This window comes from Gymnoscopelus microlampas (genome assembly GCF_963454915.1).
Source record: "Gymnoscopelus microlampas genome assembly, chromosome: 1".
In the NCBI taxonomy this organism is placed as follows: domain Eukaryota; kingdom Metazoa; phylum Chordata; class Actinopteri; order Myctophiformes; family Myctophidae; genus Gymnoscopelus; species Gymnoscopelus microlampas.
The window spans coordinates 44936211-44959161 of NC_139962.1; the positions used below are offsets into that span (position 1 = coordinate 44936211).

Consider the following 22951-nt stretch of genomic DNA (forward strand, 5'->3'; position numbering starts at 1 on the left):
CACACAACGCCTCGCACTTTGTGAGCTTGTAGATAGGCTATTTTCGGCATAGAGGTTTGGAAAATCCACATTAACGTGCACTGATGAGTGATGACAGTGCTGTCAAATAAGTCTATGAAGCTATCTATGAAATCTATGAAATATTTTAATTGGCAGTTTAGTTTAATCTCTAGAGTCATTGGATGAGTTACACAGGAAGATGTTGTATGATATAAATTAGAATGTTATAGCATGTAGCCTTCAGCAGTGGTTTTCAAAGTGGGGTCTTATCTAGGGGGTTCCCAGCTCCCAGACAAATGATGAATAGTTTAATTTAACTATAATTCAATTCAATGATAATATATGTTTCAATATCACAATTATGAATGTATTTCTCATGTACAATTATGACATGTAGTCAATATAATTTAACCAAAACTCTCTTCACATTAGTGTGCCGTAGATAAACTAATTTGAAAGAGCTGTCCATGGCCCTATGAAATTGATTTTTGGTGTTTGTGAGGGGGGCTCCCCTCTCACAAACAACAGTATGTTGAATATAAAAATCACTAAGTTCACCACTGCCTTGATTATCTTAATTTATTTGTAAAACATTGGCATTCAAGCCAACCAATTCAATGATAGGTCAGATATACACAGTATTTACAAAATCACTGGTGGTCACACACAACATAATACAATACAATACAATAGGAACACACTATGTACATATTTACCTCTCACTTATGGTTGCAGTGGTTCTCAACCTGTGGGTTGGGACCCCCAGGGGTCCCCACATGATTCGGGGGGTAGTCCCCAGATGACAGTTAAGTGTCAACTTAAGGACTTTTAAGACATTTTTAATACTTAAAAGATGACCATTACTGCATCAAAAGTAATCAACAAACTATACTATAAAAACTGGTCAAACATTGGCCAAATTGTCAAATAATATAAGAAAGAGGCAACAATTGCGAGGCGTCAGCTTGTAGATCGGCTATTTTCATAATATTTATCTGTGGAATCAAGTCAAACTAAATACAATTACTCAACTCCTACAATTCCAAGTGCTTATCAGGGTGGGGGTCTCCAGTTCAAATATGATTATTTTGGGGGGTCCCCAGTTCAAATATGATTATTTTGGGGGGTCGCGTCCTGAAAAGGTTGAGAACCACTGGGTTATAGCACAACACAGGGATGTACGGAATGTCTCAATATAACTGAACACAAATACAGTACATACAGTCCTAGTTCAGATGATTAGGTGAACTTCAGGAAATGTAGCATTTTACCTGGTTCTATACTCACTGTGCAACACAATATGTACAACATAAGATGAAATAAAATTAACCGGTGCAATCTGACCCCTTATTTGTGTGTGCACAGCACAATATATACAATATAACCAGTCGCAGTAAACAAAATATATTTCTCTGACACAGTGACTCTCAGTTGTGTTTAGCTCTCAAATCAAATCCAACAAACCAACGCCTAGGGCGACTGTTTGATGCAGGCAAGCACACACACACACCCACACACACACACCCACTCACACACAACCTGACTCTAAATCAGGAGTTGCATTTCACATCGGTGCCAGTGGTGGATGAATTTTTCAAATTCAATATTCTTTGGCCAAACAACCGTTTCAATATTGCATGAAAGAAAGAAACAAACAAACATAGATTATCCTTTAAACGCATACGGAATAGATGCCTTTACACATTCGGCATCATTAGGGAACTACACTCAACTTATCAGATGGATCTGTTGGAAGCACATAAGTAATAAATATACAGTAGAATTTACAAATTTAAATCTGCATTACTCTACTGGTAGAAGACAACAGCACGAGTGAGTGGTCACTGCCAATTGTAAATGATACCATTGATCCCTATTTTAACACATTATGTGTCAAAAGAAAATACTAAACTATTTACAAAAGTAAATACTAAACTATGTACTTCATTGGCATATTGCTTCAAAGATGCATGTCTTCTTGTCCCGGCGTCCAGAGTAATTCAGTATTTCTCACTTCCAACAGAACATTGTGACACAGCTGTTCCACAAAAATAAATTCCACTTATTCAAACTAAGATCCAGATGTTTCACATAATAGATCAGGTCCCAGTAGAAGTGCTTAGGTTATACCTTTGGCTGTATGCATGGATTAAAGCAAAAATAATATCTGGACTGAAAAAACTGTTTTGTCCATGTGTGGACTGGGTTTCTACAAGCTTACAACGCATGTTTTAAGCTTGTAGATAGTCTATTTTCGGTTCATGGCATGCTTTCATAGAAGACATGCTGACTTCAATGGAATCCAATTGATTGAAATCAGTTGTGGCGTCTGAGAACTTTAATCCATGTGTATGTCAACATGACTAACCAAACAGTAGCGAAATGTCAGTGTTCAGAGTGACTGGCAGCTACAGATTAGGACTAGTTATACACTAGACAGGTCTTAAAATAAGCCTGGCTACATTTACTAGTGCAGAACTTGTTTACTAGTGCAGAGATTCTTTTCTGACCAAAACACATATTTGACACATGTACTCTGACTGTCTCCCAGAACTGAGGTAAAAATGACAACCGCCCCCAGCAAACATCCAGAATCTGAAACAAATTATGTCTGATTCTAGGTGAGGATAAGTATACAGTGAGGAGGATACAGTAAAATCCTCAGTGTCTGTTTTTATACATTTGTATGCGTACACATATTTGTACAAGCTCAGAGTTAATAAACACTAAGGATTTTACTGTGTATGTACGTGTTAGCGAGGTTAAGTGTTTATTGTGAAAGGATATTATAGTCTACTCTTCAATTTACCTACGCCGTCATGATTAGGATTAACAGCAAGAGTAGGCCTAGATCAGTTAATTACAGTAAGCGTCTGTATTTAGTCTGGGTTACAGAACAGAGTAAGTAGTGACTCTAGGTGTAGCCTATGGTTACAGTAAGTGTTTTGAAGCCGGTATATTTCCATGGGGTGCAATTACTTCCAATTCTATCCTAGGAGAGGATTTTCTTAAACAAAATACCCCAACCACAAAAAAACCCAAAAAATAAATAAATGTATCCATACATATATCCCAGTGGCTCTCAAAGTGGATTCATGGGACTCTCTGGGCTCCTTTATGGGCTTCTAAATTGACCCTTACAAGTCTGTAACTCTGACAGTATAACGGGTCCATTTGGTTCCATTTTGTACACTGTCAGAGTTAAGGGGAGACCTTGAAATTTCAAAGTTTGAGAACCGCTGATATATCCCATGAATTACCTCATTGAGGATTATTGTTATTATTTGGGATTACAGTTAATTTCTTTGGGCTTGAGTTCAGGTGGTTGAGGAAGCTCCGTTTCTTTAGCTTCGGCCGCTTTCTTCATCTCTCGTCGCTGAGCTAAGCTGGAGGAAAGGACAGGTTCCAGGACTGGAGTAGGAGGACAGCGCTTCAGAGCAGAATAGGTGGCAGAGAGTGCTCCCTGGTGGACAGAAAGGAGAACAACATTGTCTCACATAAACGTCTCAGTTTATCCATCAGACATTTACCACCATCTATAAACCAAACTAAACGCTGCTGTAGGTCGGTGGTCGGATGCAACTTAAAGTAGCATTGTATTGTATTATTAGACCACCTGCATTCGCATTTACAGCAAATTTAGCGTAAACATTGGAAAATTCTCATTCTACTCTGCCACCAAAACGTGGAATGCCCTAACACCATCCATTAAAGGATGTGAAACACTGGTTTCTTTTGAAATTGGCCTGAAGAAACATCTATCAGGAGACCAGAAGGGGAGGTAAATGTAATTTCTCCTTTGTATAGTGTTTGTATTTGTTGATGACATGTATTATTGTGTTAATTTTTTATGCTGATCTTTATGTTGATGAATTGAATACATAGGACCACAATGGAAACAAGTCCCCAGGACTTTTTTGTGTTATCCTTTTAGCTTCAATATCTTACTGTACCACATGCTGTTTACATTTCTGGCTAATAAAGTATTTAATCAATCAAAAACCACCGCAGTACATATGTATGAAATATAGATACAGGTAAGGGTAGACAATGAGCAGAGAAGTAGTAACACTAGTAACAAAAAGGTTAACAACAACAAGTTCATGTAATGTAACATGCAATAAACAAGTCACAAACACAACTACTAGTTTACAAGTGAACACAAAACACGATGTTGTACACATGCAGTACAAAAGGGAAACACACACCATCACCTTGACTATCACTGGGTCATGTCTTGTGAGAGGTCTGTCAGAGAGCTGATCCCTCTGTGTGATCCAGGGGTGACGAAGAACCTGGAGAGCATCACGGTGATGTTTAGTCTTTGGTAATAATGTCCTACTTAGTAACATGTTCCACTAACAATAAGTATTCAGCTCTGAATTTATTGTGAGTTTACCTGTGGGGCAGTTAAGCGCTGGTGCGGATCCACATGTAGCATCTTGGTCACAATATCCTGTTACAAAGATATACACGCGCACACACACACACACACACACGCACACACGCACACACGCACACAGGCACACAGGCACACAGGCACGCACCCACGCACACGCACACATTTTCTGTGAATTTGTTTTATATGAATATTCTAGGGGCAGACAAGTATGTGTAATTATGATTGATTATTTTATTTTAGAACTGTTGTAAAAAGTTGCTATCTATTATTATTATTATTAGTATTATTATTATTATATTTTGTGTATGTTAGAATGTGTTCATTACAATTCATGCTTTATCCCATACCCAGTCTTTCTTTTCTCTTGGGTGAGTGGAGTGATAAAAGGACCAAAATGATAAATAATATCATGCTAGGGCAGCCCTAGGGCTGATAATGGCAGTAGCTGACCAATTAGCACAAGCTAACGTGCCACTGTGCAGTGAACTGTCACCATGCGTGACCTCGCTGCAAAAGCAGCGCAGCATGTCAAACATGGCTGCCACAGTTGCCTGAGGTTATCCAACCAAGGGACGACCAATGCCTGGGCGATGATCTATTTTGTTTATTCAGATCAAGGACATTTTGTAACATTACAGGGAGCATTATCTTACACAGTGGACCCCCAAACTAACATGCATTTGGCCGAGGACCCCCTTCTGAAAAGAGTTTGTGCCAGGGACCCCCCAGAAGAGAAAATATATGTAAAAAATAGCAGATGTACAAGCTCGCAGCGTGGCACGAAGAGATGCGCTGTGAGCATATCTTCTATTTTTGAATAGCCAAATGGATAAAGTGGTTAAAATGATTCCGAGGCTGTATTAACTACTTTAGCTGGGGACCCCCTGGAAATCCCCAGACTCCACTTTGAGAACCACAACATCAACCACAACATTGATCTAACAACAAAAGAAAACTGTTACTTTTAGCATTTGGAACGTCTGACACCATATCATGTTATAGGCTAGTTACAGTATGATGCAATAGCATCTATCAATGACAACAAACTTTAGTAGCTAACCTTAGCAGTGTCTGATACCAGGTCCCAGTTCCCTCCCGCGATAAGGACCTTCCCGCTGCCGATCTGAGCCAGAATCCCCTCTGGAGTGTCCTCAGGACTGCTGGCAAATGGACTGAAACTGACCAGTCGTATTCAAGATGGAGAGAAAGAGACAGACACAATTTAATTATTCTGTTTTATAATCATTAAGGAAATATATCGGACAACAGAGAAATGTATTTCATAAAGCTTAAATCTATATATACAATTTGAATCCTGCGCCATGTCGGTTGTCAGTATGTACGTACGTTGTATGTGGCCAGTGTGACGTAATCTGACATCACGCCAGTGTGACGTAATCTGACATCACGCCAGTGTGACGTAATCTCACGACAGCATGACATCACGCATGACATCACATCCTACCTATAAATTCTAGGATGCCGTCAGATCGCACCAGTTCGACGGCTTCCATAGTGGGTTTTGGTCATTGGAGAGGTGATGCACGTCACCTCTTTCTGAAGTGGGTACTTTCAAAGCCTGCCGTGGATTTAGGAGAGCACAAAACTCTCTCTCACACTGTGAGGTGCCTGTAAGGTGGCACTGCAAAGTGAACGACGCGTCACGCTAGACGTTCGGGCCGCGTAGCGGCCCGAACTTCTAGTATAATACAAACTTGAAAGCAAATTAAAACAAATATTGTCTGATTGTCTGATTTAAAAGGTGGAAATATGCTTATTGTCTCTTACTGTAATGCCTTTTTTAAAACAATTATCCATCCTAGTTGCAACTGAGCAGTGATACTGACTGTAGCACAGCACTTTAACACTTACCCAGCTATCATGGTGTATAACAGGATCCCCAGGCTCCAGATGTCACAGGCTGCATCATAACCCTGTTTCTTCATTACCTACAACACACGCACGCACACGAACACGCACACGCACGCACACACACACACACACACACACACACACACACACACACACACACACACACACACACACACACACACACACACACACACACACACACACACACCCACACCCACACCCACACCCACACACAAGATACAAACAATTGCTTGTATTTGTGGAGAACATGACTGTATGTTCATTGTTCAAAGTGTTCTCCCTTTGGGGTTAAGTTGTATGATAAACATTTTGTAGAACAATACATTTATTATTATCATTATTTGTATTATTATTATTATACCTCAGGAGCTATGAAAGTAGCTGTGTAGCAAGGCGTCATCAGTAATCCACTCTCAGCTCTGAGTTGTTTAGCAAAACCAAAATCACAGATCCTAATGCATTCTGGATGTCCAGTGTCATCTGCATAGCGAAAGTTACTGGGCTTCAGGTCTCGATGCACTACCTACAGAGACATGTACACACAAGTAGACAGGCTGTCACACATTTAATGTACACCGTAGTATGATTATTTAAACAAAATTCTCTCCCTCTGTCTCGATTTAGCATCCAAAAAGCATTGCTTTCTAGATTTCTGATCTTCTTGCTATATCCAATAGAGTGCTACAGTTTGGAGTCCTAATACCCGGAAGTGAGTTTACATTGGGTTCCTTTTTATGTCATAGAATCTGCAGTAGAATCTACAGCATGACATGACTTATAGAAATATGTAGTGGGAACTGATGGTATGAGTAATGTCATCCCTGCTGCACTCCCACCAACTACTAAACCAAAGTAGACACTGTGCAGTAGGTAGGTGGTAGATACTGCTGCACACTAGTAGCAAGCTAACATTGTATACTACCAGCAAGGTAATATAAGGTAATAATAATAAACAAGGTAGAAACACAACTACTAACTAGACGCGTTGCAATTCTGGGAAATTGCAAAGTGTGGTTGCGCCGACGCCGGTCGCGGGTTGCGGCCGCCGGGACTCGAGGGTTATAGGCTAAAACGTAAAGTGGCCGAATGATATAATTATTTTTTTAATAATTTCACACTAAATTATGAACCTCCCCTCCAAGTCTTGTAACTCTAGCCTGTACGGTTTCCGAGAAAAAAATACTTGAATTTGAGTTTTTTCATTTGCCCATTAAAGTGGATGGGGAAATTTAATGCACTAATAAATCAATATCAATTAAAATGTACAACGTATCTCTTAGCAAAGTACAAGCCTATGATTCCTGATGAAGCCGGTCAATTTGACATATGGCACGGAATTGGAGAAGAAAAACTGTGGGAGGAGTAGCACGGCAAAATAAAGTTTATCTAGAAGAATAAATAATGTTTATAGAGTACTATAGTACCACACTAATAAACCACATCAACCCTAGCATCCCTATTTTGGGATAAACAAACATTCAATGAAAATAGCAGATCAAGCTCACAGCATTCTCTTGAGGCGTATGTCTCTTTCTCTTTTCTCCTTCTTTCACTCTCTCTAAACCTTTCTATCTATCTATACATGTAGTATACAGTATCTTACCCCTTGTGAGTGTAGGTATTCTACTGTCTTGGAAAGTGTACAGAAGATGTCTGATGCGTCCCTCTCAGTAAAAGCTGTGGTGGTCAGGATTCTGTCCAGCAGCTCCTCTCCTCTCAATAAGTCCTGAACCAAGTACACACACTGGCCATCATCAAACACCTATAGTTGCACAGAAACCCACACAGGACACATTCACACAAACAACCTTGATCAGCTATCTTCAGCACTCAAGACCGTTGTGCGGTGGAGTATAAAACTATAAATTAAGCATCAGAGCTGTTTAATCACTGGCTTCAGACATGAGGACTCTTCTTTCAAATGTCTTCTATACTATGTTTTGTGAGTGGTGTATGTTGATAACACTTACATCCTTTACAGTAATAATATTTGGATGCTGTCCATATCTCAACAGGATCTCAATCTCTTCTGATGGATCTTTCTTTGATCTGTCAATAATCTGTAGGTAAAGAAATACAGACCATTTCTTTAAAAAAAATAATACAACTTGGAAATGGGGAATGCAATGTGCTAGCTTTACATTAATCAGTTCTCCGAGCCCTTTCCACAGTGGAAGAGTGACTCAGCATTTATGTCCAGAATAATATTGTGGATGAGTACAGTAATGCAGGGTGCTGGCATGGCATTTTTTTTACTTGAACAAGGTGCCATAACTTCACCATGTTTACACAGTATGTCACAAAGTAGCACCAGTGCATGACTTTCCAAGAAAGCTTTTGAAACAAGGATCATCAATGTATGGTCATGTGTATTTTTAGGTTGGGGAAAAGTTAATTTGAATAGAAAGTGATATTTTTTTCATGTTGGGATAACATTTATTTTTTTCCAAGGAGAGAGAACTTATACAGGATACAGGTGAACTATTCCTTTAGGCTGCCATACAGCACTTTCCATTCAGAAACGTGTTTCCTGTATTCACATCAATATTCTCAAGAAAATATTCCAGTTTAGACTTCAGTATTCCTTACCTTAACAGAATACTCCACAGCAGTAACTCTGTGCAAACATCTCCTGCATACTGACATCGCTGTCTGTCCAACCTCCTCCTTCAACTCATACACATCACTGAACAGCACATCACTATGGAATTTCTGGGGTGTACAAGTAAATGAGAGAGATTAAGAGATTGGGGGGTATTCAATCACATTAGATCATATTTTATTGTCCCAAAGCGGATATTAAGAATATAGTATCTAATGTATTCTTAACTTAAATGTATGTAACTTTCCTCATCTACCCCGGATTTGAACCCGGTTTCCTGCGCAAGTGCTGACATTTCTACCATTGAGCTAATACAGCCTTCCTGCTTGCTCAGGGGATAAATGTGATCTTGACCATCAGGTCAAAATCCGTGTCAGATCCTGTGTGTAGGTGAGACATGAGCTTTGACACGATCTCAATGTCTCAATAGAAGAGCAGGGAGACAAAATACAACCACCCCAAATGGTACTGTATAAGTTATACTGTATTAACATACTCTACCATTACAGATTGGACAAAATAAAAATGAGAAAAGGTTACATGGTGCCGCTTTAATATACATATTTGATGTATTTTTAATACTGTCAGTTACAGATACATGTTGAGAGCAAACTACTGAAAGAGGGTCTATTCAAATAGAATTAGATCATATTAAATTGCCACAAAGAGGGGAATTAAGAATACATTAGATACATTTGATGTGTCTAATGTAGTTCATTGATCATTTGGTTTGTTAATTAGTCAGTCTCGAAGAACGGATTCCTCTGTAACTAATTAATCAAATTATTGGAAAGGCCAATCAATCAATCAATCAGTTTAGTAAAAGAAAAATACATCTGTGAATGCTAGTTAATGAATAAATTAGATACGTTAGTAGGTTCTTACTGTAGCTTCCCAATAACATATTCACCTGTGACATGGGGTTGATGTTGTTCACTTCCTGCCTTAGTGAACTTGCTGGAGTGGGCTCTTGATTGGTTGCTACGAAGCTGAATCCTCTGAACAACTGGTGTGTGTTGGCACTGGGAGGAAGGCCTGGAGAATCTAAATAGATAAGTACACACACATTACACTGTAGGTGGAACGATACCATGCGAGTTCATTAAATTAACTATAACTAAATACATGACTAAATAGCACAACACAATTTCTCGACTGTAACATGGACTGAGAGCACGTGGTGGCATGATTTAGCACATGGTGGGGTCAGTTTGTCAAGTTTGAAATAATATGTATGTACCATGGGTTAGTGCACTTAAAACGGTTGTCAAATCTAAATGTATGTGCTGCTTTACAACATTTACATTGACTTCACCTCTGTGTAAAACCTACAAATAGCATTTTGGTGACAATAGCTTTTATCCAAATTGCAGCAGCTAGGCTGCTAGTACCAAGAGCTTCCCTGGATGCTGAAAAGCTAAAGTCTGTAAAAGTGTTTTCCTTTGATATGATACGTAGCTCACCTTGTTAAGAAAAAAGTGGTGCCATATTTGTATCTGTTGAAAATTACCACAATGTTCCCTCCTGCCCTGTTAATCCTTAAACTGAAGTACACAAGCACCTACAATATATAAGCTTTAATGCTTGTAAGAATTACATACATAGTTAAAGCAATAGTTATGTGCATATCAACGTAAAGCACTGGGTCAACATCACCCTCTGACCCTCTGACATGCTGGCTTTACACTGTGTAATAAGATTCTGTCCACACATCTGAATGCTGATGTGAGACTCCATTAGATTCCATTACAACATGCAAACTCGCACGCACGCACGCACGCACGCACGCACGCACGCACGCACGCACGCACGCACGTTTTACCATTTAGCTAATAGAGCCTTCCTGTTTGCTCAGGGGATAAATTGAATCTTGACCATCAAGATCAAAATTTGTGTCAGATCCTGTGTCTGTAGGTGAGACATGACCTTTGACACGATCTAAATGTCTCAATAGAAGAGCAGGGAGACAAAATACAACCACCCCAATTGTATAAGTTATATTGTATTAACATACTCTACCAAACAGATTGGAACAAATACATTTTATTCATTAAGAAAAGGTTACATTGTGCCGCTTTAATTTCTAAAATGCTTTGCTAGACAGGTGCAATATGTGACTGTTTTTACAGGCCTACTGTACAGCATGTAAGCTATTTTTAAAGGAGCTACACCATGAATTTAAAAAATAATAATAATATTTGATATCATATTGTTTATGTCCCTCAAACGTTTTTCAAAAGGTTTGAGCCTAAATCAAGCCTCAGATATACTCATTCCAACTAACTTCTCTCTGGCTTATAAAGCACTTTCACCTGCAATACCACATTGTCCTGTTTGGCACGGGGCGCTATTGAGCCAGTTTGTATGCATGTTATGTCCTGGTTCTGTGTGGAAAAAGTAAAAAAAAAAAATACGAAAAAATTTAAAAAAAAAAATCAAAAATGAAAAAAAAAAACTTTTTTTTTTTTTTTTTGGTTAGAACTGAAAAACGGGAGGAATTGTTCCCAGACGTGACATAGGGTGGGGGAACAAATCTGACGGACTGTTTTCAGACCAATTTACATAAAAACCACAGATAGCCTACGAAAGCCTGCATGCTCGAAGTCGGGTATTTGTTGGAACAGAAGAGAGGTGGGGGAGACCAAAAACACACAAAAATGAAGAAAAAGTTAAAATTCATGGTGTAGTAGACCCTTTAATCTATCCAGAGCTTTGTCATAAAAGGTTATTACTTTTGTCCAGAGTCTCATAGGGGTATATGCCTCACATTTGAGTTTTTACAAACAGCGTCCCCTACTTATCAATCACCAAAAAATACATAAAAAAAAACAAAAAAACAGTGAAGTAATCCAAGGGCTTGTGTTTCAAACCCCTTTAATCCCAATAGACTTTTGCGTGCGCGCATGTGCGTGTGCGTGTGTGTGTGTGTGTGTGTGTGTGTGTGTGTGTGTGTGTGTGTGTGTGTGTCTGTGTGTGTGTGTGAGAGAGAGAGAGAGAGATAATTACCGGTGGGTGTTCTGGAGGTAAATTCAGGGTCAAAATGGAAAGTGTCTTCAGGTCTTCCAACTGTTGGTTTAAATGGAGGCTTCACCTCTTTCCTGTACAACTTCTACAGGAAAAAACAAAACATAATAATTTGGTCCTATCATTATTATTAGCATTATTAGAAAGTAACGCAAAAGAATATGTTTTACATTTTTAATATGAAGAACACTACACTCTACTATCTCCATGTCCATCAGTAAGAGTAGGCCCTAATGATTCAATACTTGGTCCTAATGCTCTCTGTATTGCCGTAGCAGGAAATCAACAGCAACACCGATTGTCTGTGTGGTAATGTAGTTGTACTGTAAGTGTAGTAGTAGTAGTGTCTCAGAGCCTCTGCCTGATGAGCAAAAGCCTAATATATCCCCAGGCTAAAGGGGAATTCCCCTTTAGGCTAGTAGATAAGATGTTGGCTTTTCACATGGGAGACCTGGGTTCAAATCCCAGGCATTACATAAGGACATATATAACTACAGCCATCCTACCCTCTGTCACTAGGGGCAATGGCCCAGGGAACTGCTCAAGAACTAAGTAATTTCAGGGAACTCTGGTTATTGTAGGATCAGACAGCAAAGCAGAAAGAGCTGTGTTCAGAATGGGACAGAAATGCTTTAAATAACACTGTCACTCTTTGTTACACCACTGTATGTGTCAGATTATGACAGGATTATGTGTCCACAAATTGTGAATGAAAAAGGGCATGGGAATAATGAGCATTCAGGCCGTCATTTGATGATATTGGCAGAGTGTTCACTACAAGCATGTGCTTACGTTCCAGTCTATTGGTGCAAAGAAACGGTGTCTCTTAATCTCCTCCACTCCATCTGGTCCTGCACCTGCCAATCCAATATACAGAGAGAGAGAGCGGTCATGACCTCTTTTTATTAAGACCTGTTAATATAATTAATTACTTGTCAATCATTTTCACTTAATGTGACAAATTGCCAGTATCTACGACTGTCTGTCAAACAGACAGACAGCATGAAGGTGACATTATGGGCTGATAATCATTTACACCTGTCAATCCAACCAATAACCCTGACATAACGTAGTCATTTATTTCATTTAATTCTGTTTCTCAAACTGCAAGGCCATGAGATCATTATTATCTCATGGTCTGGAATTATAATGACTCCCTCTGGCCCCGGCACTAACAGCATTAACAATCTCTCCTCTATCCTAAGTGCCTCTTATCTCATAATAAAAACAAGAAGAGGCACACAACGACGTGGGTGTTATTTTTGACTGCTTTGCCCAACTGAGACAGCTAACCAAGATGGGGTCATTCCTTTCCTCTGCACACTTAGAAAAGTCCATCATAGTTGTATCTCTTCCAGACTTGACTATTGCAAATGCACTTTATTCTGCATCAGTAGGCACAGCAAGACTGCATTAATAATAATGATAAACTCATTTATCATTTATCATAGGTAGTGATGCTTATACCTACCCAGTCGATTAACCGGGTTTCTTTTAAAGAGCGCTCGCAACAAACTCTGCACTTCAGGACTGAGGAACTGTGGCATTCCTAGTTTGGCCCTAGAGACACACAAGGTATGAGGAGAAAGCACACGAATATACAGTACTCAGTAATACACTCATGGATACTCAAAGATGTTAACATTTTACTTTTTTAATGTTAGTTTTGGTGATCAGTGCATGCTTAATGTCAACATTAAATTATTTGCTCCTGTTTTCATGCAAACTATCTCTGAGTCTTTTGTTTTGTATTGTGTATGAAATCAAAACCTACAGTATTATCATTAGGATTGGGGTTAGGTTAAGATTTAATGGACTTCATCTATTATTAGGATTGGAGTAAATTTAATGGACTTTAAAATGACAGCTATGTTGGATTCATGTTGAAATGATCTTACTTCAGAATAAGTGCCATTGTCTCCTTTCGGTCTTTTCCCTGGAATGGTAATGATCCTGTCAACATCTCAAACTGGAGAGCAAACAAACAAACAATGGCATTTCTGTCAGGAGTCATACTGTACAGAGAGATATTTGACTGTATAGTGGCTGAATGTCTCATGGTTTAGTTGGTTAAGTGGATATAATATTATATATATATATATATATATATATATATATATATATATATATATATATATATATATATATATATATATATATATATATATATATATATATATATATATATATATATATATATATATATATACTCACATTGCTATATATATATATACTGTATATAGCAGTGTGATTCAATTCACAATTCAACTTATTTCAGTAGAGTAGGTCACAGAAGGATCTATCAAAGTGGAATGTAACTGTAAGACTGGGTTAGAGTCTTACCATCAATACCCCAAATGACCACCAGTCAGCACTCTGTGTGTGCCCTCTCCTGTTTACGACCTCTGGAGCCATATACTCTATAGTTCCACAGAACGAATAGGCTCTTTTATCATGTTCTATTGCTTCTTTACTCAGCCCAAAGTCTAAAAGAGACAGCATTGGAGACAGAATAAAAGGAAGAAAATCAAAAGGTAAATGTATTATTAATTAAGGAAAGTGAGACGTTAGAAAGAAATAGAAAACAGGAAATAAGAATTATGGAGAGGGAAGAAGAAAGAAAGCATAATGTATTGATACAGTAACTATAGTCATAGAGATGAAATAGGTTCTATACCGTATTTGAGCAGATAGAAAATAATTACCTAAAGAGATGGTACAGCACTGAGGAATCTGTAAAACGTGCTGTAGTACAGTTCGTACTTTCCTATTTCTGCCGGACCCTGAGGGGGGCTTATAATAGTCAATGTCCGTTACTGACTAACTCCCCAGAAACCCACATGATGCCCAGTGTCCCTCATGCAATGTGTCGCAAACAGCCAATAGCTGTGTGTTGCAAACAGCCAATAGCTGTGTGTTGCAAACAGCCAATAGCTGCTTTCCTGACTAGGCTGGACAAGAACTACTGCTGAAAGTGTCTAACCGGAAGTACAGGAAGTTCAGGGCTACAGGAAGTTCCGGTAGGCTGGACAGCATGTAGCCCTGTACTTTCATGTAGTTATTTTCCAGGCTTTATCTCCTTGTGCAGGAGCTAAACCTGGGAACAAGGTTATTCCTGACAAACTCAACAGGAAATAATAATAATGATATTGTGTCCCCTTTAGTTGTTATTGGGGTATTTGCCAAGTACCTTTGAACATGTATGAAATTTGTCATCTGACTTCATCCATCCTAATTATTATAGGAGCAGTGGATGCCACAGCGCCCAGTAAGGGGTTAAGTGTCTTGCTCAGGGATAGGACACTTCAACATGTCGACTGGGTGATGTATGCATGTACATTATCCCACTGCCAGTGATTTGCAGGCATTTTATACTTTTGAAGGCAAATTGATTTAACCAACACTCAGCTATTCATCACTCTGTGTTTTAGGACAAGCATAAATTCAGCTATCCAGGTAATTGCACTGACTGAACGTTGAGCAGGAAAGTCCTTTGTTATGCATAGTTGGCAACAGAAATTTGACTACAAATAAGAGGAAAGTTGGCCGGCTGCCGGCTGTATCCAGGGTCCGGCTGACTCTAGCTGTTATTACTACCGGTATTCTATTGAACCAAATCCCAGGCCTTTCATGAAGCAAACGACTGTTTGGAAGTAATGTTTGAGTATCACTTGCTAAAAATCTACAAGCTCACAACAACTTAGTAGATCGGCTATTTTTGATGAGCGACAAGTATAAATAAATAATGAATAAATCGTCCGGTGAAAAACTGCCCACAATGTCATAACTATTAGATGATGTCTTGATTGAGTTTGGGTACTAACCAGTTATCTTGATGTGTCCCTCTTCATCCAAAAGAATACTGTGTTAAGAAAAGGATTATAGGATTACTATTTTCTTCAGCATAATGATACAGTAATAGCACATTCTGAGGTAAAAAATACAATAACATGATCCACCACAACAATATAGATTAAACTACAATAAACAATGTCAAGTACAAAATAATTTCTATCAACATCATCTACACACAATAAAAATCAGTAAATGTAGTGGTTATTTATGTTGTGGTTCTGTTGTGGTTATTATCTCTGTGTGTACTGTATAAGGTTTATGTACAGTTATCACTATCGTAGTGAGGACCAAACATCACCAGAAGGATAATAATACGAGTCAAAATTGACCTGATGGGGATATTTTTCTTTCTCTCAGGGTCCTTTTAATGGATTTAAAGATTTAGGGTGATCAGTCTAGTAAGTCAAAGTTATTTTTGAGCGGTGTAGCCGCTCCTATAAGTGGGTTTGGGACCGTCGTGAAAAGACCGTGGTGAAAATTTGTCTTTCGCAGTACTGTGATTGGCTGACTCTATTCACACCCTTTGCTCAGTACTGTGATTGGCTAGTGAGACGCATGATGAAATTAATAATCTATAAATAGCACCACGCACTTCAAAAACACTTTTTTTTTTAAGTGAGCTTCCATCATTGTGATGACCAGTGTTGTTGCTAAATAACACCGCTCACTTCACACTGGGTGTGATTTTTTAATGAAAAATAGCTTTTGGCATGCCCAGTGTGTGTGTGTGTGTGTGTGTGTGTGTGTGTGTGTGGGAGTGGGAGAGAGAGAGAGAGAGAGAGAGAGAGAGAGAGAGAGAGAGAGAGAGAGAGAGAGAGAGAGAGAGAGAGAGAGAGAAAGAAAGAAAGAAAGAAAGAAAGAAAGAAAGAAAGAGTGAGTGAGTGACAGAGAGAGGCAGTGATATACATGTAAAGAGGTAGAAATGTTGTGTTTAAAAGCAGCTGGATGGTGAGACACACAACAGTGTGTAACTGTGTGCATGTGTCAGTGTGAGGGCCTATGCCTGTGTGCACGTGTTTTGTTTGCATGTGTTATAGTTACAGGTATTTCCCTACTGTCTATGTAGCGGGGATCAATCTAAGACATACAAATAGATTCTAAAGAAATAGAGAAGAGTCGTGCAGACAGTCCTATCGATTGACAATTCAATAAAGATACTGACTGGCTGGTGGGAGGAATGGGGCGGGAGCAGGGTTCTATTAAAGGAGTAAAAATGACTTATTTTCTATCAATTGCACACCCCATGAAGCCTTGAATCCATGGATTTATTTTTGTTTTTGTGGCATTCCTAAACGAATAATTTGATTCCCGTCTCCTACCGGCTAATGTATCCGGTAGGAGACACAAAGTAGATTATTTGTGTCTCCTACCGGATACACACCCAGTCATCAAATTATTGGCTTAGGAATGCCACAAAAACAAAAATCAATCCATGAATTCAAGGCTTCATGGGGTGTGCAATTGATAGAAAATAAGTCATTCTTTGGGTGAACTCCTCCTTTAATATCACAGACAGAGGAGAGAGAGAGAGCATGAGAAAGCCATGATGGTTGTTGATCATGTATGCCAGCTTTATTTTGTGGGTATTGTGGACATTATTGGATGAAAAAGGAAATTACTCATGGGCTTCCTATCTTCCTTTATCATATTGGCAGGTTTTCTTAATCACTTTCAACCTGGCGTCCCTATTTTGGTCATGTCATTACAGGCAAAGAATGTCAATGGAAAATGGCAGATCTACAAGCTCACAACTCGTACTAGATCGAGTACTTTCACTATTGTTCGTTGAAGTGTTTTTTTTTTTTACAATCCAGTGTATCTCCATGCGAATTCAGTTTTATGTACAGTATGGATTAAATTGTGTGTGTGTGTGTGTGTGTGTGTGTGTGTGTGTGTGTGTGTGTGTGTGTGTGTGTGTACTTTTCAGGTTTGAGGTCCCGGTAGATGATCCCCAGGCTGTGTAGGTGGTCCAAGGCCAGGCCTAACTCTGCAAGGTAAAACTTTACCTCCTCTTCGGTAAACATTACCTGGAGCAAAACAAGAAAAGGACAAAAAATCACAACAAATAAAGGTTTAACCATAGAAAAAATGTTCAAATAAACAGAGTGTGATTATTCAAAACAAAATGAACACCCAACTCTGTCAGGCAGGGCAATAATTTCACAGAGGCCATGAAGGCAATGGCCGGCTTTCCCAAAGCAATTTAAGAAGTTCTTAACGATAAGTACTTCTTATAACAGCCTAAGTAGATTTTTCTTAAGTAGCAGTTTCAAGAAGGTTCTTTTTTTTTTTTTTTTTTGAGAATTCCACAAGAGGGCGCTCTAACGCAACTTAGAAATGACCCCTCGACTCTGATAGAAGGAATGGACGGATGTGACGTCTTCCCAAAGAACGTCAATTTCGGATTTTGTATATTTTTGGTGAAAACGAGCCATATTCAACGGGCAATAGCAACAAATGGCCGATCGTGGTAAAATATTTTTGTTCGGGTGGATAGACGAGACCCTCCCCCACCCCCCAGACACTCTTTGTTTACATCCGCGTGCACACCATGGGTACCGCGGCTCTCCAAAGATCGTCAATATAAGGTAAAAAATGCTGGCACCAGAGGATGAATTAATTAAACTAGACCATACCCAGTGAAGGGCGCAGACGAAAGTCGTTGCAAACGTGGGGTTAATGCACGTCCTGTCGCGCGGTTTCTCCCCCGCGCGCGTCCCGTCGTGGCACCCCCCCCCCCCCGGTCGCTCCCGTCGCGGCAAGAGCCATATGAAATCCGTTTTATTTTTTTCCCAAATTCTGTTTGTTCCATTTTAATATTTCTGAATTCTGTATTTTGCTTTTTATGCTCATTTTTACCATAAAAAAAGTGTCTACACAATTCCAAATCTTTAATATTTGCAAATTATATGCAAACATAGAACAGTAAAGTACATTAAATAGCACCAATATAGGCTTGCTATTTTAATATAGCAAAATATAAATATAAAAACGGATCTATAAATACTATGTTGTTATAGTTCTCTCTCTCTATATATATATATATATATATATATATATATATATAAAAAATTGCTATATAAAATAGCAAAATAGGCTTGCTATTTTCTGTTGCCCTGCAGCAGGCTTGAGTATATTTTTTGATGGCATTTTACACCACTAACAACATTAATCAGAGAATCACACGTCTTTGTCACAACTCGTGTTTTGTCTTTTTGTAGTTTTATTTTTAACCAACACAGTACAAAGTACTGGACACACAGTGTCCAGTACTTTGTGTCACACAATGGTTATGACGGTCTCCACCCAAGTAGACTGGGTAGCCAGATGCTAGCGGCTAACCTAGCCCGTGGTGTTCGTCACCACACTGCATTGACCACTGACCTGTCCGTCACCAATTGACATCCTCCGGGTCCCAGCTCCCATTACTCTAGTTCCACCCTGTTTCCTAGTCCCTTCTCCATTGGGCTCGGACCACAACATGCACTTACTACTATTGTTCAAGCTGAATTGTCAACCACTTGCAATATCCCTGTTAAGCTCACCTTAAATCGTGCCAGTCACAGATCAAATTGCTCTTTAAACCCCGCAAACTTAATATCAATTAGACCTACTAAAACCCATCTCCAATTGCCCCATCTCATTCCATCTGTCACTTCCTCTGTTAACATGGGTCTTCTAAATGTCAGGGCTCTTCAAGAAAAATCAGCCATTTGTCAAGAGTTCATTACCTCACATAACCTTGACTTCTTTTTTATTACTGAATCCTGGCTCGATGTGGGGGACAATGTTCCTCTCATCGCTACTACCCCCCCTAATTTCGCGTATTTCACTCTGCCTAGACCAGTGAAAAAGGGTGGTGGATTAGCTGTCTTCCATAAAAATGTTTTTAAATGTTCCCCTATCACTTTTGGTAATTTCACTACTTTTGAAGTTTTTAGTTTTTTAATTAATGGTAAGGACCCGGTACTCTGCGTTTTAATTTATAGACCCCCAAATGGGAATTGTGGTTTCATTACTGAATTCTCTGATTTTCTATCACTTGTCACTCAGCGTTTTGGACACATCATTCTGCTTGGTGATTATAATATACACATCTGTTGCCCCTCCCACCCTCTCTCCACTGCTTTTATGAATCTTATTGAATCATTTAACATCACTCAGTTTGTAAATGGACCCACTCACCTCAAAGGTCACACACTTGACCTAGTGATGTCTTTAGGTTTAGCTATCCAAAACATTGAATTGTTCCCTTTTTGTCTGTCTGACCACAAAGCTGTGGTTTTTAAAGCTCCTCTTCCATGTCCCACTCCTACATGCTCTACTCCTGTGAGAGCCCGTATTTTTAACTCTAAGTCTGCCAGTGCCTTTAGTGATGCCTTCACAGCAATCCCCCATCGGCCGATTAATGAGCATATTGACATTGATTGCTTGATCGCAAATTTTAACAGTAACTGCACCTCCATCCTAGACTCAATTGCTCCATTTACCATACGCACACCTAAACTAAATAAACAACCCTGGCTCAATGACCATACTCGATCCCTTAGGAGAGAGTGCAGAAGGGCAGAACGCAGTTGGAGGGCAAACCAAATGCATTCATCTCTCACAGGCCTTAAGGAGCTGATGGTGAATTATCAGCGGGCTATAAAACAAGCCAAATCCAGTTATTACTCTAACATCATCTCCAATAACAGCAATAACCCCAGGACCTTATTCAAAATAATCAACTCTGTCACGGCACCGCCAGCTATTACGCATATTGATCCATCCCCGGAAGATTTTCTTAAGTTCTTCATAAACAAAATTGAGACCATTCGGCTACAAATACCTTCTTCCACTCCTGATAATTCAATCCCACCCAATACTCCATTTCCACTTAATCAATTCGAACCAACCACTATTCCACTTATCACCAACACTATTTCACAGATGAAATCCTCATCCTCCCAACTGGACATAATCCCGACATCTTTCCTTAAGGAGATTTTTGGTTCACTAGCTCCCACCATTCTCTCTATAATAAATAACTCCTTAGTCTCTGGTTTCTTTCCCTCCTCATTTAAACATGCCCTAGTTCAACCCCTTCTTAAAAAACCTGGTCTTGATCCTCACCTTCCCAGTAGTTATCGACCCATTTCAAAACTATCCTTTCTGTCCAAACTTCTGGAAAAAAAACATCTCCACACAGCTCATTGACCACTTACAACACAATAATTTATTTGAGACATTCCAATCTGGCTTCAGAGCCCTCCATAGCACTGAGACAGCATTAGTAAAAGTAACCAATGACCTACTCATGACTCTAGATGATGGTGACTCCTCGATCCTGGTCCTTCTGGATTTAAGTGCGGCTTTTGACACAGTAGATCACAACATTCTGATAAATCGCCTGGAGTCATGGGTGGGTCTTGGTGGCACTGCCCTCCAACTGCTCCGCTCATACCTCTCAAATAGAACCCTGTCCGTTGTTCTTGGGAATGTCTCCTCGACCTCTGCCCAGCTTACGTGCGGGGTCCCACAAGGGTCCATACTTGGCCCCTTATTATTCTCAGTTTATATGCTCCCCCTCGGTCATATTATTCGTAAACACAACATCCATTTCCATTGCTATGCAGATGATACTCAGCTCTATCTTCCACTCAAAACCTCTGACCCTAGTTGCCTATCCTCCCTCAAAGCATGCCTGGCCGATATCCACTCCTGGATGTCTCAGAACTTTCTCCAGTTAAACTCCGACAAATCCGACATTATTCTTTTTGGTCCCCTCAGTTCACAAACCACCATTTTAGACAGTCTTGGCCTCTTGGCAACGAATGTGACTCCCGTTGCAAGGAACCTGGGAGTCCAATTCGACTCCGAACTCCGGTTTGAAAGCCAAATAAAAAAGGTGGTACAAACCTGCTTCATGCATTTAAGGAACATTTATAAAATCAAATCATTTCTTTCCACTGCCAATCTTAAAACTGTTGTGAATGCCTTAATATATTCTCGCCTTGATTACTGTAATGCATTATACTCTGGTCTCAACTAAAACCTTATTCATCGTCTGCAACTGGTCCAAAATGCAGCAGCCAGGCTCATCACCGGTACCAGGAGATTTGAGCATATAACCCCTGTCCTAGCTGCACTTCACTGGCTGCCAGTTGCCTTCAGGATTGATTTTAAGATTTTATTACTAACTTTTAAAGCTCTGAATGGTCTGGCGCCTAGTTATTTATGTGATCTGGTGGAACCTTATGTGCCAGGTCGCACCCTTAGATCCTCTGGCCAGGGTCTATTGGAATTTCGTACTGCTAAGTTGGTGACCAAAGGCGGTCGGGCCTTTTCTATAAAGGCCCCTATACTCTGGAAAAGCCTACCAGAAGAACTAAGATTAACCAGGTCATTAACGAGTTTTAAATCCCTGTTAAAAACCCATTTTTACAGAATGGCCTTTTTAACTTGAGATAAATGTTGTTGATTATTGCTCTGTTTTACTGTAAATGTATATATCACTGTTAATTCATTATCTGCATTGTTTTGATTGCTCTTCTGACTGTTCAAGCACTTTGTAACTTTGTTTAAATAAGTGCTATACAAATAAAGTTTTATTATTATATTATTATTAATATGACACACAGGTCATAGATGACACAGGTCATAAACCTGGAAATACAGGAAAATAAACATTGTATGGGGGCGGCCATAGCTGAATGGTTAGTGAACCCGCCTAGGGAGCCAGAGGCCCTGGTTGCCCCAGGTTCGATTCCAGGCCAGGTCAGCATATGTGTCGATGAAATGAAATTTGTCCCTGAGCAAGACTCTTAACCCCTAATTGCTCACAGGTTCTCATTGGAAACAAGACCGCAAGGACTTTCATGAACGACCTGTTAAAAGGAATTATCCTTATCCTTGTATTACCATATATTCATAGCATATATGATTCACAATTAAACAGCAGGTAATGTAGCACTGTCTATCACAGTAGAACCGAAATAGCAGAAAATGACTACAATAGCCATGAGGCATTCTGAACCATGAGCCAACAACGCGTCGCCCCAGCTACCATTAAGTTAGTGTCCAAGTTACAATACACAAAATACACCAAAATAATAATTTTCAATGGACTACTTGGGTAGCATTGATAATATTAACCACAGTAAGGTTCATAAAGTTTGTTGATGAAATGTTTA

The 22951-nt window shown here is 39.4% G+C and overlaps 1 protein-coding gene across 1 annotated transcript in view; it reads right to left on the reverse strand.

Annotated features, from left to right (window-relative positions):
• Positions 1-3280: 3280 nt before the first annotated feature.
• The window catches only part of rps6ka2 (ribosomal protein S6 kinase, polypeptide 2), a gene marked incomplete at its 3' end in the record, with an annotated part of 28250 nt that continues 8579 nt past the window's right edge, over positions 3281-22951 (reverse strand). Inside the window, exons 6-22 of the mRNA XM_084055130.1 lie at positions 17697-17803; positions 15746-15783; positions 14265-14407; positions 13820-13890; positions 13393-13481; positions 12714-12778; positions 11904-12006; positions 9808-9941; positions 8885-9007; positions 8266-8355; positions 7899-8057; positions 6657-6818; positions 6275-6351; positions 5463-5580; positions 4400-4456; positions 4215-4295; positions 3281-3463 (exon numbers count right to left, since the gene is read on the reverse strand). Coding sequence (XP_083911256.1) covers positions 3281-3463; positions 4215-4295; positions 4400-4456; positions 5463-5580; positions 6275-6351; positions 6657-6818; positions 7899-8057; positions 8266-8355; positions 8885-9007; positions 9808-9941; positions 11904-12006; positions 12714-12778; positions 13393-13481; positions 13820-13890; positions 14265-14407; positions 15746-15783; positions 17697-17803 — 1800 coding nt within the window. The remainder of the gene's footprint in view (positions 3464-4214; positions 4296-4399; positions 4457-5462; positions 5581-6274; positions 6352-6656; positions 6819-7898; positions 8058-8265; positions 8356-8884; positions 9008-9807; positions 9942-11903; positions 12007-12713; positions 12779-13392; positions 13482-13819; positions 13891-14264; positions 14408-15745; positions 15784-17696; positions 17804-22951) is intronic.